The 15483-nt window shown below is 41.9% G+C and overlaps 1 protein-coding gene and 1 long non-coding RNA gene across 4 annotated transcripts in view; one reads left to right on the top strand and one right to left on the bottom strand.

Annotated features, from left to right (window-relative positions):
- LOC133763297 (uncharacterized) overlaps positions 1–15483 on the bottom strand; it is a 40166-nt gene that overhangs the window by 1517 nt on the left and 23166 nt on the right. The window lies entirely within an intron of this gene.
- RSF1 (remodeling and spacing factor 1) overlaps positions 1–15483 on the top strand; it is a 170392-nt gene that overhangs the window by 147009 nt on the left and 7900 nt on the right. For all 3 annotated transcript variants that reach the window (XM_062196760.1, XM_062196762.1, XM_062196761.1), the window contains 4 exons: positions 3650–3717; positions 4533–4740; positions 7575–7795; positions 9922–10110. In XM_062196760.1, the coding sequence (XP_062052744.1) occupies positions 3650–3717; positions 4533–4740; positions 7575–7795; positions 9922–10110 (686 nt within the window). The remainder of the gene's footprint in view (positions 1–3649; positions 3718–4532; positions 4741–7574; positions 7796–9921; positions 10111–15483) is intronic.

Below are 15483 nucleotides of genomic sequence, written 5' to 3'. Positions count from 1 at the left end.
AGCTCTGTGCTGTGGCCTGGGAAGGCAGTGGAGGATGGCCCAAGTCCTTGGGCCCTGCACCTGCATGGGAGACCAGAAGCACCTGGCTCCTGGCTTATCAGCGCGATGCGCCGGCCGCAGCGGCCATTGGAGGGTGAACCAATGGCAAAAAGGAAGACCTTTCTCTCTGTCTCTCTCTCTCTCACTATCCACTCTGCCTGTCAAAAAAAAAAAAAAAAAAAAAGAGTATATGTTATATGAATTCCTGTGCAGTTTGGTTGAACTCCATAATTTTCTGCATCCACTTAGTGTTTCTCACAAATGAAAGTGTACATACATATAAAGTACACATTACATTTGAACTGTTTATAGTATATCATTCACATTGGAACAAATTTAATTACAAAAACAAGCACTTCAGTAGGACTGAATATGTTGTCTTTCAATCTTGATATAATTAAAAGAAGCAGAGATTTGTTTTATTAGAATTGCTTCACTACTATCATTTAGTAATTATTTATCATTTAATAATTATTGCTTCTAACTAAGAGGATGACTTCACAATGGACTGGAAGGAACATTGGATTGAGGATGAGAAGGCTAAGAAAGTAGTCCTCACTGTACCACTTACTTGCCATCTGTCTTTGAGTGATCCATTTCCATTGGTTTTGGTTGCCTCATCTGTGATGATGGCTTCATCCAGATGACTACTTTCAGCTCTCAATTTATATAACAGTAATATAGAAACTTATAGTAAGTAAATTATGTTTTATAGCATAAAGTGTTTTATACGATGCATTTCTTCATACTCTATCTAGTTCCCAAAAAAGATATAAGGAAGACACATAATTTTTTTTTAAGTTTTATTTATTTATTTTAAAGACATAGTTACAGAGAGAAAGAGTGATAGAGAAATCTTCTATCTGCTGGTTCATTCCTCAAATGGCCACAACAACCAAGGCTGAGCCAGGCTGAAGCCAGGAGACAGGAGCTTCTTCCAGGTCTCCCACATGGGTGCAGGAGCCCAATTCCTTGGACCGTCTTCTACTGCTTTCCCAGGTGCATTAGCAGCGAGCTGGATTGGAAGTGGAGCAGCCTAAACTTGAACTGACACCCATATGGGATGCTGGCACTGCAGGCCATGGCTTAACCTGCTGTGCTACAGTGCTGGCCCCCTTTATGTGTTTTTCAAAGACTGTAGGAACAAGGTCTTACACCTAACACCAACGACAAACAATGGGACTGAAATCTGATTACGTAAAGTTGAAAAACTAAGAAATCCTCAGACAAAAGCATTTATCAAAGAGAATGCTTACAAAAGAGAATTTAAAATGAAAGTCTTATGAAATTAACAAGATGCAACAAGTACATTTTTTTCATGGTGGAAAGACAGTAGGTTTGTTTTTAAATATTTATTTATTTATCTGAAAGGCATTGCTAGGAGAGAGAGTAAGAAATCTTCTATCCACTGGTTTACTCCACAAATGGCTGCAACGGCCAGGGCTGGGCCAGGCCAAAGCCAGGAGCTTCATCCCTGTCTTGACATTGGTTCAAGGGCTCAAGGACTTGGGCCATCTTCCCCCTACTTTCCCAGTTGCATTAGCAGGGAGCTGGATTGGAAGTGGTGCAGCTGGGTCATGAATCAGCACCCATATGAGATGTTGGCAATGCAGGCAGCAACTTTACCTATCCCAAAATAGAGTAGTTTTTTAACATTGTGTGTAGAAAAGTTGTTGCTTATCTTCAGACATTATTACTTAAGTCAAGGATAAAGCTTTTTTTGTTAGGGAATAAATTACTTTTTAAAATTTTGGGGGGAATAAATTACTGAGTCGAGGAATCCCACAGGGTGGCAGGAGCCCATTTATTTGAGCCATCTACCTGCTGGCCTCTAGGGTCTGCATTGGTAGGAAGCTGGAATTGGAACTTGAAACTGGAGCCAGAAGTCAACCCAAGCATTTCAGTATGAGACGCAGATGTCTGAACTGCTAGGCCAAATGTTTTCCCCCTAAGAATAATGTTTACATTTATAAATGGTTCAAAAAAAGAGTCAAAAGAATAATAGTCCCTGAAGATTATATGCAAATTACATGTAATTCAAATTTTCAGCATCTTTAAAGTTTTATTGGAACACAGCGGTATTCATTTACTTACCTACCATCTGTAGCTGCTTTTGTATTACATTGTCAGAGTGTGTAGTTGCAACAGAGACTGTACACTCTGAAAAGCCTAAAATACTTACTATCGGGCCCTTTTAAAAACTTTTCCTGACATTATCTTTAATGTTTGCAGCTGCTATAACAAAATACAGTGAACTGGGGGCTTATAAACAGCATAATTTTATTTCTCATAGTTCTGGAGGCTGAAAGTCAAAGATCAAAGCCCTGATAAGTTTGGAATCCGGTGAGCACTGCTTTCCGGCTCATGGCTGGCGTCTTCTGTGTGTTCACACGGTGGAAGGCACAAGGGGACTTACTATTGCAGATCCAGTATCTGAGGAGCACAGTGCTTCCTCATATGTGACAGTCTTCACTGTAAGAAATGAGTAAAAGGCCTCTCTCTGGCCTCTGTTATAAGGTCATTAATTTTTTTTTTTTAATGATTTATTTATTTATTTGAAAGGCAGAGAGAGAGAGAGAGAGAGAGGTCTTCTCCACTGGTTCACTCCCCAGATGGCCACAAAGCCAGAGCTGCACTGATCCGAAGCCAGGAGCCAGGAGCTTCTTCTGGGTGTCCCATGTAACTGCAGGGGCCCAAGCACTTGGGCCATCTTCTACTGTTTTCCTAGGCCATAGCAGAGAACTGGATCAGAAGTGGAGCAGCTAGGATTTGAACCAGCAAAGGGCATTACTCTTATTCAGCGATGTTCTATTCCATGAAAGGGATTTCTATGTGTAATTTGCTTTAAATAATTTTTTAATTTGTTTATTTTTATTTATGTGTAAGACTTACAGATCATCTGTATGCTAATTCATTCCCTGAATGCCCATAACAGCCAGGGGAGGGCCAGGCCAAACCTAGGAACCTGGAACTCAACTACTGCCACACAGGTGGCAGGGAACTCAACTACTTGAGCCATCACATTCTGCCTCTAAGGGTACACATTACTAGGATGTTGGATTGGAAGTAAAGCTGGGACTCAAAGCCAAGTACTCCAGTAGGAGAGGCAGGCACTTCAAGCAGTGAGTGTATTAACCACTATAACAAGCACTTGCCCCTCAGTGTGAGTTTTGAGAGAACACAACAGTCAGACCATAGCAAGCACGTAGTGTAGATGACCTTTAAAAATAAAAAAACGGTAGCAGGTATGTGATGCAATAGTTAAGTCACCAGTTGGGATGCTGGCTTCCCATATCTGAGTGCCTGGTTGAAGTCAGAGTTATTTACTTCCAGTGCTGCTTCCTACTAATGCATACTAATGCATACTGGGAGGCAGTGAATGATGGTTCAAGTACTTAGGACGCTGCCACCCTTGTTAGATACCCTGATGAATTCTGGGCTGCTGACCCAGCCCCAGATGTGTGGGCATTTGGAGAGTGAACCAGCAGATGGAAGATCTCTCTCCATTTGTCTTTCTGCCTTTCAAACAAATCAAGAACAAGCAACAAAAACTGAGACAGCTATAATAAGATCATTGTGTGCTATAATAAGATCACTGTGTATGTTTTAGATTTGATGAGTTTGATGAAGCAATTGATGAAGCTATAGAAGATGATATCAAAGAGGCTGATGGAGGAGGTATGTGTTTGTCATTCTTCTTCTTGCACCTTTACTGGCAGGTTAATCCAGATGCCCAAGTAAGGGCAATAAGCATATTTTCTAGACTCTTCTCCAATGTATATCTGTCTAGTCTCAGATATTGATTATCTTTAAGATAGTTTTATTTTATGACCTGCTATAAAATGTTAGTATTTCTCATTAGATTAAAAAGTATGTATTTCTGGTCCCAAATAGAAAAATGAGGAAACGTTCCTGTAATCTTTGAGCCTACAAAGTCTCAAATTTTATGGATAATAAGAACTTCAGTGATTGGTTTGACTGACCTATTAAAATTAATTTATTAATTTCATGGTCATGAACAGGGGGCATTAATATAGAAGACTTTGGTGGTAATGAATTAAAGCACTATATAGCCAATTACTAGTGCTCTACTAGAATATTCTGGTTTCTACTTAGTTACTATGAAAATTCTAGAAAGATTCCTGAGTAACTCTTAATAAGTAGGAAGTTTCTTTTTTGGGTGATGAATAGTTTCTGGAATTAATGGTTACAGTTGTGCAACTGTATGATATAAAAAAAAATCCTGAATTAAATACCTCTATATGGGTGAATTATAGAATTTATCAAAATTAAGAAAGAGATTGTCTACATTGTGAACTTTAGTAGGATAAACAATTGCTAAGTGTTTCTTGTCAATTGATGTGTTGAGAGAACTACATATTTGTAAGAAGAAATAAATCAGGTAAAGAACTGCTCTACACAAATTTAAGAACAGTAATCTGCAAATTCAAGGAACACGTTCGTAAACTTGTCCTCCCTCTCCCCAAACTCAGGAGTTGGCCGAGGAAAAGATATATCCACCATCACAGGTCACCGTGGGAAAGACATCTCTACGATTTTGGATGAAGAAAGAAAAGAAAATAAACGACCCCAGAGGGCGGCGGCTGCTCGGCGGAAGAAACGCCGGCGACTGAATGATCTGGACAGCGATAGCAACCTGGATGAAGAAGAGAGTGAAGAGGAATTCAAGATCAGTGATGGGTGTGTGGTCTGCCCATAGACCCCATTCCCTAGATGCCAGTTTCAACAGGCTGAGAGAGCAGAGAGGCGTGGCCATCCTCTGATGGGTTCTTTTGTTATTTATGCGCAGACACAATTTCTGTTTATTTTCAGGATACTTAAAACAGATTCAGGAAAGCTGATTTTGGTTCTTTTTAGATTAAAATATAAAACCGTTTTATGGCTGATTATTTAATATTCCAAGTGGCATTTAAATTTGATTAACTGCAGTTGAACTCTGATTTGTTGTTGGCTTTCTCTGTACCTCGTTGCCATCTATGCTATCACGGCCCAGTCACGTATGAAAGAAGGAATTAGTTTGCATTTTTTGATGTCCCACAGAGGTTGGGGTTTGGGGCATGGCATCAGTAGGGAAGTCAGCAAAGGCTGTGCACACAGCAGATATTTCAGCAAAACTGTTAGTGAAAGAAATCAGCATATAAACAACAAAAACACTTTCTACATGACTGCTACTAAGATAGCAGCAATAAAACATAAATTAGAATACAGAGGAGGCCGGCGCCACGGCTCACTAGGCTAATCCTCCGGCTGCGGCGCTTGCATCCCAGGTTCTAGTCCCAGTCAGGGTGCTGGATTCTGTCCCGATTGCTCCTCTTCCAGTCCAGCTCTCTGCTGTGGCCCGGGAGGGCAGTGGAGGATGGCCCAAGTGCTTGGGCCCTGCACCCACATGGGAGACCAGGAGGAAACACCTAGCTCCTGGCTTTGGATCAGCGCAGTGCGCCAGCGTGGTGGCCATTGGAGGATGAACCAACAGAAAAGGAAGACCTTTCTCTCTGTCTCTCTCTCTCACTGCCCACTCTGCCTGTCAAAAATTAAAAAAAAAAAAAAAAAAAAGTACAGAGGAGACAGTTCAGTCCATGGAGATCGGGGAAAATCCTCACATAGAAGTGAAGCTTACTCTAAAATCTGAAGATTGAATTATTTGGGTAAATCAGTGAATTTGGGATTTAGAGTCAGGGTGAAAAGATAAGACATTCCAAGCAGAGAAGTTGCATGTCCAAGCCAGCAGGCCATAAGGTGTTTTAGAATATTTAGGAAACTTAGGCTGGCTCAGGATAGCAAGAATATGAGGATGAAACAGATGGTGCCCTGCTAGAGATGAGGCCAAGAAATAAAAAGGAACCAAAATGTGGTGTGTTTTGCTAGTCTTGCATACTAGTTTGGACTTTATCCTGAAAGTGATTTAAAAAAAAAAAAAAAAAAACAACCTGGGGCCGGCGCCGTGGCTCACTTGGTTAATCCTCCGCCTGCGGCACCAGCATCCCATATGGGCGCCGGGTTCCAGTCCCAGTTGCTCCTCTTCCAGTCTAGCTCTCTGCTGTGGCCCTGGAGGGCAGTGAAGGTGGCCCAGGTGCTTGGACCCTTGCACCTGCGTAGGAGACCTGGAGGAGGCACCTGGCTCCTGGCTTCGGATCAGCGCAGCTCCGGCCATTTGGGAAGTGAAGCAGCAGAGGGAAGACCTTTCTCTCTGTCTTTCTCTCTCACTGTCTATAACTCTACCTGTCAAAAAAAAAAAAAGAAAAAGAAAAAAAAAACCTGCAATTTTTTTTTAAGGTTTATTTATTGTGAAAGCCAGAGTTACAGAGAGAGAGAAAGAGATCTTCCATCCACTGGTTCACTCCCCAAATGGCTGCAATGGCCAGTATTGGGCCAGACTAGAGCCAGGAACCAAGAGCTTCATCTGGGTCTCCCACAAGGGGGCCCAAACACTTGGGTCCTCTGCTGCTGCTTTTCCCAGGCCATTTGCATGGAGCTGGATTGAAAGTGGAATAGCTGGGACATGCCAGATTCATATGGGATGCTGGCATCACAGGTAGTGGCTTTAACCACTACACCACAACGCTGGCACCCACTGAAAGATTTTAAATCAGACTGATGTAAGATTTGTGCTCAGAGAGCTTCATCTTGACATTCATTTGGAGGACATCTTGAGGGGAGATGATACGAGTGATCAGAGGAACTATTTGGGGAGTTGATACTATAGGTGAGAGAGGAAAGCCTTAAGTGAAGAGAGTTTAGGTTTAAGAGACTCTTTGAAGAGGTAGGCTCTGAAGGTATTAGTAATTGATTAGACGTGAGAAATGAAATGGGAAAAACCAGGTTAGATACCAGAGTTCTGGTTTGAGTTACTGGATAGAAGATAGTACCAAATACTAGGCTGGGGACAGAAGAAAGAAATACTGAGCTCACTTTTAAACATGTTGAATTTAAAGTATGGGGGACATACCTATGTATCATAAGGCCAAAGCATTATATATATATCTCTCTCAACCTGTTGGGCCAGCGCTGTGGCATGGCAAGTTAAAGCCCTGGCCTGAAGCACCAGCATCACATATGGGCGCCGGTTCTAGTCCTGGCTGCTCTTCTTCTGATCCAGTTCTCTGCTATGGCCTGGGAAAGCAGCAGAAGATGGCTCAAGTCCTTAGGCTCCTGCACCCACACGTGGGAGATCTGGGGAAGCTCCTGGCTCCTGACTTCGGATCGGTGCAGCTCTGGCCATTGCGGCCTTCTGGGTATTGAACCAGCAGTTGGAAGACCTCTCTCTCTCTCTCTACCTCTCTGTGTAACTCTGTCTTTCAAATAAATAAACCCTTAAAAAAAATCACCCTCTGTTGTATTAACAACTCCTCCTAAGAGAAGGACAGGAAGCACGTCTCCATTTTATATGCAAGGAGATAACATTGCACTGAACATTGCTTAATGTTTCACTGTTCTTGCTAGAATTTGAACTCAACTATAAATGGATTCACGGTTCCAAGTGTACCATCATAATCAATCTGACTTTTCTTGGACAGATCTCAAGATGAGTTTGTTGTGTCTGATGAAAACCCAGATGAAAGTGAAGAAGATCCACCATCTAATGACGACAGCGACACTGATTTCTGTAGCCGCAGACTGAGGAGACATCCCTCCCGGCCAATGAGGCAAAGTAGGCGCTTGCGGAGAAAGGTCCCAAAGAAAAAATACTCTGATGATGATGAAGAGGAGGAGTCCGAAGAGAACAGTAGAGACTCTGGTAAAAATAACCTGTTCTGTATCATATCAATCATACCAGCTCAGTACATTCATATGACTTCAGGAGTTATGAGTTTTGGGTTTTTGGTTTTTTTTTAAAGATTTATTTATATACTTTAAAGAGGGACAGAGTTACTCATCTACTGGCTCACTCCACAAATGGCCACAGCATCCAGGTCTGGGCCAGGCCAAAGCCAGGAATTCCATCTGGGTGTTCCACATGGGTGGCAGGGGCCCCACTTCCTTTGGCCATCTGCTGCCTTCCCAGGCATATTAGCAGGAAACTGAATGGGAAGTGGAATATCCAGAACTCAAACTGGCACTCCAATATAGGATGCTGGTATTGCTATGCCACAACACCTGTCGCAAGGTATTATTAATACTTAAAATTCCATTCAGTTATACCACAAGATTTCTGATAAAACTTTAAGTCTTTTTCTTATTCTGTTCAAAACACATCTGAGAAAATACATACAGATCAATTTTTAACTTCATACCAAATTCATTTAGGATTATGATGAATCATTTTCATGCCAGGTGTTTCCATGCCTAATCTTTATCTTCATAGTGTTTCTTGGGATTCATTCTCAATAAACTGAGAATATTCTCCTCAGATACATAGCTACTAAAAAGACAATACAAATTTTCTCTAATATTTAGGCCATAATCAGTAAGTCAGTAATTTTTACAAATTAGAAACAGTTAATTTCAGTATAGCTTTTTCATATTAACTCAATAAATAGTGAGAGGCACAACAGCTAAAAGAAAAGAAATGATTGCTTTATGGAATTGGTTGGTAAGTAGCTGTCATCTCCTGGGAGAGTGCCACAGGCTCATGAGTATGGTGCCCCGACTGTGGCCATTCTTGTGGTGTTCTCTATTTACCTAAGTTACATCATTCTCTTTATCAATGATTTTCATCAGAGAATAAGGACATTGTCTTAGCTAACCCCCATGTAATTCCCATAATTAGAAATTTTAACAGTGATATACTACTAACGTCTAATCAACAGTGCACATTTGATATCAAGTATCCCAATATTGTCCTTTTATAATTTTTTTCTAGTCTAGAATCCAGTCCAGAATTACATGTTATATTTCTTCACATCTCTTTTAATCTGAAATGTTCCTCAAATTTTGTCTATACTGTGACATTTTTAAAGAATATATATTATTTTGGAAAATATCCCTCAATTTGGGTTTTTTTAACTGCATCACTGCTATTATGGTTATTACTCAGTGCTCTATAAGAAAGAACTTTCCCTTCTCCATATATTTATTCATGTGTATCAGTATGTGCTGTGGATTTTTATTTTAGTCAATGAATATACTATACTAACATCACTATTTAGGTTTAATGTGTCCCACATTTTGTTAGTGAGGACCACTTGAAACTAATGACTAGTTATGTTGAAGTGTTTGAAATTCATTAAAGAACAACAGGTTTGAATGTGCTGATTCAGTGGAATTTGTTAGCACTACTGATAAACATCTCTGGCATGATGCCATAATCTCACTGTGGTTTACTGGTCAGCGATGATAAGAACAAGGCTACTTAGCAATGCTATACAAGGTTAAGTAGTCTCATAAGCTTCATTAGCAGATTTTCATTCCATGTGGAAAAAAGTAAAAAATGGAACTCTTAATTCTGTCCCTCTTTGAGACACGTATATGAGTTTTCCTCAGTTAGGAGGGCTACAGTATGACTAACCATAGACACAGTACGAACAGCAGCTCATCAGGTGGTGGATTCTGGTAACTATCCACCAAGAAGAGCAGTCACATGGTAGATGTGCACATGTCCAGGTAGCTGTTGGGTGAATCCAGTAAGGATTATAACAAATACATGTAAGTATTTTCTGTTTTCTCTTTAAAAATATATGTATTCTGGTCTTGAGGATTAATTGCTGATACTATACATTTGTGATCTGAACATAAAAGACTCAAAGGTAGACTCCTATTATTAAAAGAAAATAGACACTTATAAAAGTTATTGTTCATTTAAAAAATTTTATGACTGAACTTTGCCTAGTAGCTTCAAATTTTTGTAACCTAAGCTAGTTAACCTTTCTACTTAATGGACTTCAGTTTTTTAATCGGCTCCTTTCTTTTTTCTTTTTTAAATAGAAAGTGACTTTAGCGATGATTTTAGTGATGATTTTGTAGAAACTCGGCGAAGGCGGTCAAGGAGGAACCAGAAAAGACAAATTAACTACAAAGAAGATTCAGAAAGTGATGGTTCCCAGAAAAGTTTACGACGCGGTAAAGAAATAAGGCGAATTCATAAGCGCAGACTTTCAAGCTCAGAAAGTGAAGGTAAGGAGTAGATCTCCTATTTATAGAAGTTTAGACTAGGTAGGCATAGACATTATAAAGTGAGTAAATAGTATGTTTGAGATAACATAATTGGTATCTTTGAGATAAAACAAATTATTTTGTTCCAGGCCACTAATTATAAGATGCTGATTTTTAAAAATATTTATTGATTGAAAGGCAGAGTTAGAGAAGAAGAGAGAGAGAGAAATCTGTACTATATCTTCCATGTGCTGTTCACTCCTGGGGCTGGACCAGGCAAAAGCCAGGAGCCTTGAACTCCATCCAAGTCTTCTACATGGGTTGCAGGGGGCCCAAGCCATTGGGCCATTGTCTGCTGCTTTCCCAGGCGCATTGGCAGGGAGCTGCATTGGAAGTAGAGCAGCCAGACTCCATCTGATGATGCTCATATGGGATGCCAGAATTGCAGGCAGTAGCTTAACCCACCATGCCCCATGTAGGGCTTCAGATAGTTATTTTAAGATCTCAGTCAGCACTGGCATCCTATATGTGTGCCAGTTCTACTCCCAGCTGGTTCACTTCTGATCCAGCTCTTTGCTAATGCACCTTAGAAGGCAGTGTAAGATGGCCCAAGTACTTGGCCCCTGCACCCACATGAGAGATCTAGCTGGAGTTCTAGCCACTGGGAAGTGAACCAGCACATAGAACATCTCAGTCTTTCTGACTTTCCCTTTTTGTAATTCTGTCTTAGAAATAAAAATGAACCTCTAAAAGAAGATCTCAATAGTATTAATTACATTCTTCATTTATCCTAGAAAATTATGATATGAATAAGATTTACTGTGCTGCTTCTTCCCCACTCCCCTATTACTCAGGGCCCTTGCTTTGAAATAACCCCCTGTGCTGTGAAAATCCATCCAGTTTCAAATTGAAACATCTATTGTCTCTTTGCACCTTAACTGTGTGGTTCCAGTAGTAACCGGCTTTATAGATTTGGCTTCTCCTTATATTAGAAGTGCAAGAAAAGGGGCCAGCTTTGTGGTATGATGGGTTAAGCCGCCACCTGTAATGCAGCATACCATATGAGTGCCAGTTCATGTCCTGGTTGCTCCGCTTTTGATCCAGCTCTCTGCTTATGTGCCTAAGAAAGAAGCAGAGGATAGCCAAAGTGCTCGGGCCCCTATGGGATACCTGGATAAAGCTCCTGGCTTCTGGCTTCTACCTGGCTCAGCTCTGGCCATTGCGGCAATTTGGAGAGTGAACCAGCCGATGGAAGACTTCTCTCTCTCTGCCTCTGCCGCTGCAATTCTACCTTTCAAATAAATAAATAAACCCTTAAAAAAAAATAGTGCATGACATGCTCTAAAATATGAATTTGTGATATCCATTTCGTCTTTTTGTAGTTATTCCTGAGACCATCATAAATTCACTTTTTTTATCATTTAAAGATTTATGGGAGGTTTAGCCTACTACACCACAGCACTGGCCCCATAAATTCATTTTAAATCACCTGAATTCTCACTTTTTAAAATATTTTTATGCATTTAGTTCACCATTGTTTATAATTTTTTAAAAGTTTTATGTGTTATTTTGAAAGAGTTTTGGAGAGAGAGATCCCCCATCCGCTGGCTTGTTTTCCTAGTGGCCTTAACAGCCAGGACTGAGCCAGACAGAAGCCAGGAATTTCTGGGTCTCCCATGTGGGTGGCAGGGGCTCAAGCACTTGAGCCATTTTCCACTGTTTTCCCAGGTGCATTAGCAGGGAGCTGGATTGGAAGTGGAGCAGCTAGGACTTGAACTGGAACCCATATGGGATGCTTTCATTGAAGGCAGTGGCTTTTACCCACCATGCTACAACACCAGCCCCTGTTTATGATTTTTTAATATATATTTTAATTGACATTTAGTAATTACACATTTATAAGGTACAGTGTGACATATCAGTACACGTACACAGTGCATTATGATGTTTGTGATCTGTTTGGAAGATTGTTTACTTTCACAGATTGAAATACATTAACTTTGAGCTTAGGCGAGTAGAGAAAGGGCAGTAGGGAGTATTTGGGCATAGAATGTTAAAGAAGGGAGGTGAACATTGTTTGAGTGTGCATTTATCTTTCTGTGTCATAAAGACTCACATTCATTAATTCAACCTTAAAATGCAAGGTTTTTTTAAATGAGGCCCTATTCTAAGTGCTGGAATGTAACAGGGAATAAAACAAGTATTATGTAACTCTTTTTAGTTGGACAGATTTCAGATTCAGTACTAATGGAAGTCTTCACTAAGAAGAAATGTTGGGTGTGAAACAACAATTGTGAGAGTCCGGAGGCAGATTTGTGCCTGGCTTGTTCAGAGAACACAAGGGAGTCCAGGGTGATTGGAACAGAATGAGGGAAAGAATAATGAGGGGCCGGTGCTGTGTTATAGAAGGTTAAGCCGCCAGCTGCAGTGCCGGCATCCCATATGGGCACCCGTTCGAGTCCCGGCTGCTCCACTTCCAATCTAGCTCTCTGCTATGGCCTGGGAAAGCAGTAGAAGATGGCCCAAGTCCTTGGGCCCCTGAACCCACGTGGGAGACCTGGAGAAGTCTCCTGACTTCTTGCTTCAGATTGGCGCAGCTCGGATCATTGCAGCCAACTGGGGAGTGAACCAGAGGATGGAAGACCTCACTCTCTAACCCTTCTCTGTGTAACTCTGACTTTCAAGTAAATAAATAAATCTTTAAAAAAAAAAAAAAAGAATAGTATGAGATGCAGAATAAAATCAGCATGGACCCAGATTGCACAGAGCAAGTCAGCAAGCCATGTAGCCCATCTGTTTGTAAAAATAAACTTTACTGAGTAAGTTTTCTTTTTATTTATTTATTTAAAGACTTATTTTATTTGAAAGGAAGAGTTACAGAGAGGGAAAACACAGAGAAAGACATCTCCCATCTGCTGGTTCACTCCCCAAATGACCACCAATGGTCAGGGCTGGGCCACACTAAAGCCAGAAGCCAGGAACTCCACCCAGGTCTACCATGTTTGTGGCAGGGACCCAGGCACTTGGCCCATCCTCTGCTGCCTTCCTAGGCTTATTATTATTATTATTATTATTTTGAAAGACAGTTACAGAGAGAGATAGAGACAGAAAGAGAGGTCTTCCATCCACTGGTCCACTCTCCAGGTGGCAGCAATGGCCAGAGCTGCGCCAATCTGAAGCCAGGATCCAGGAGCTTCTTCCAGGTCTCCCACCTGAGTGCAGGGACCCAAACACTTGGGCCATCTTCCACTGCTTTACCAGGCCATAGCAGAGAGCTGGATTGGAAGAGGAGCAGCCAGGACCAGAACCTGCACCCATATGGGATGCCAGCGCTTCAGGCCAGGGCTTTAACCTGCTGCACCATAGCACTGGCCCCTCCCAGGCTCATTATTAGGGAGCTGGAATGGAAGTGGAGCAGTCCGGAATCAACCAGCACATGTATGGGACCAGCATCCTAGGTGCAGCCTTACCCCACTGTGCCACAGCACAGGCCCCACTAAACAAGTTTTATTGGAAAATGGCAGTTCCCATTTATTTACATATTGTGTGTGGTCATTTTCAAAAAAGAACATTGAGTAGTTGTGACAGACTATATATAGGGTCTATGCTTTATTAAAAAATGTTTGCTAGGCCGGCCCCGCGGCTCACTAGGCTAATCCTCCGCCTTGCGGCGCCGGCACACGGGTTCTAGTCCCGGTTGGGGCACCGGATTCTGTCCCTGTTGCCCCTCTTCCAGGCCAGCTCTCTGCTGTGGCCAGGGAGTGTAGTGGAGGATGGCCCAAGTGCTTGGGTCCTGCACCCCATGGGAGACCAGGATAAGCCCCTGGCTCCTGCCATCGGATCAGTGTGGTGCGCCGGCCGCAGCGCACCTACCACGGCGGCCATTGGAGGGTGAACCAACGGCAAAAGGAAGACCTTTCTCTCTGTCTCTCTCTCTCACTGTCCACTCTGCCTGTCAAAAAAAAAAAAAAGGTTTGCTAAGCCGGCACCGTGGCTTAACAGGCTAATCCTCCGCCTTGCGGCGCAGGCACACCGGGTTCTAGTCCCGGTCGGGGAGCCAGACTCTATCCCGGTTGCCCTCTTCCAGGCCAGCTCTCTGCTATGGCCCGGGAAGGCAGTGGAGGATGGCCCAAGTCTTTGGGCCCTGCTCCTGCATGGGAGACAGGAGAAGCACCTGGCTCCTGGCTTCTGATCAGCACGATGCGCCAGCCGCAGCGGCCATTGGAGGGTGAACCAACGGCAAAAAGGAAGACCTTTCTCTCTGTCTCTCTCTCTCACTATCCACTCTGCCTGTCAAAAAAAAAAAAAATGTTTGCTAACCTCTGATGAAGAGCAGTTTTGTCTAATTGAATTTTCTGTAATGATGGAAAAATTTTCCATGCTAATCAATATAGTAAATAGTATATATAGTAACTATATATATTAGGTTTGTGTGACTATTCAGTACTTGAAATGTGGTTAGTTTGACAGTAGTATTGAATTTTTCATTTTAATTAGTTTAAAATAATCACAAGACTAGTGTCCACCTTATTGGGTAGCATAGAGCAGGCAATTGAATTCATTTTGGATTTTATTCTGAGTGAGATGAGAAGCATTTGGAGGGTTTTGAGCAAAAGGGTGATATGGTGTGGCTTATGTTTTACTTTTTTTTTTTAAGATTTATTTATTTATCTGAAAGAGTTACAGAGAATGAGGGAGAAACAGAGATACAGAAAGAGAGAGAGAGAGATCTTCCATCTGCTGGTTCACACCCCAGATGGCCATAATGGCCAGGGCTGGGCCAGGCCAATGCCAGGAGCCAGGAGCTTCTTCCTGGTCTCCCACGTGGGTAGCAGGGGCCCAAACATTTGGGCCATCTTTCACTGCTTTTCTGAGGCCATTAACAAGGAGCTAGATTGGACGTGGAGCAGCCAGGACATAAACCAGCACCCCTACAGGAAGCCGGTGTCACAGGCAGCAACTTTACCCACTATGCCACAATGTCAGCACCTGGCTTATGTTTTTAATTTGCTAGGATAGCTGTGTTGTGAATAGATTGTAGGGGCAAGGACAAAGCTAAGAGACCATTTGGGAGCTTACTGTAATAGTCCAGGTAGCAGATGATGGTGTGTGGGAATAGGGCAGTAAAGTGATGAAAAATAGTCTGATTATAGAAATTTTTTACAAAAATAGATCAAATGATTTACTGTTCAGTTGGATGAGAGAGAAATCAAGGATGGTGGAGCAACTGAAAAAACACAGTTACTAAAAACTAAGCTGATGGACACCACAGTGCCACAGGTTAAGGGGCAAGTTTATTAGGAGTTCAGTTTTCCTCACCTTGGCTTTGAGATACCTGTTCAGCTTTCCAAGCATAGATGTCAAGTTTAAAATACATAGAAGAGGCATCAGCAT

The sequence above is a fragment of the Lepus europaeus genome, chromosome 7, assembly GCF_033115175.1.
Source record: "Lepus europaeus isolate LE1 chromosome 7, mLepTim1.pri, whole genome shotgun sequence".
NCBI lineage: Eukaryota > Metazoa > Chordata > Mammalia > Lagomorpha > Leporidae > Lepus > Lepus europaeus.
This window is presented reverse-complemented; position numbering and strand designations above follow the sequence as displayed.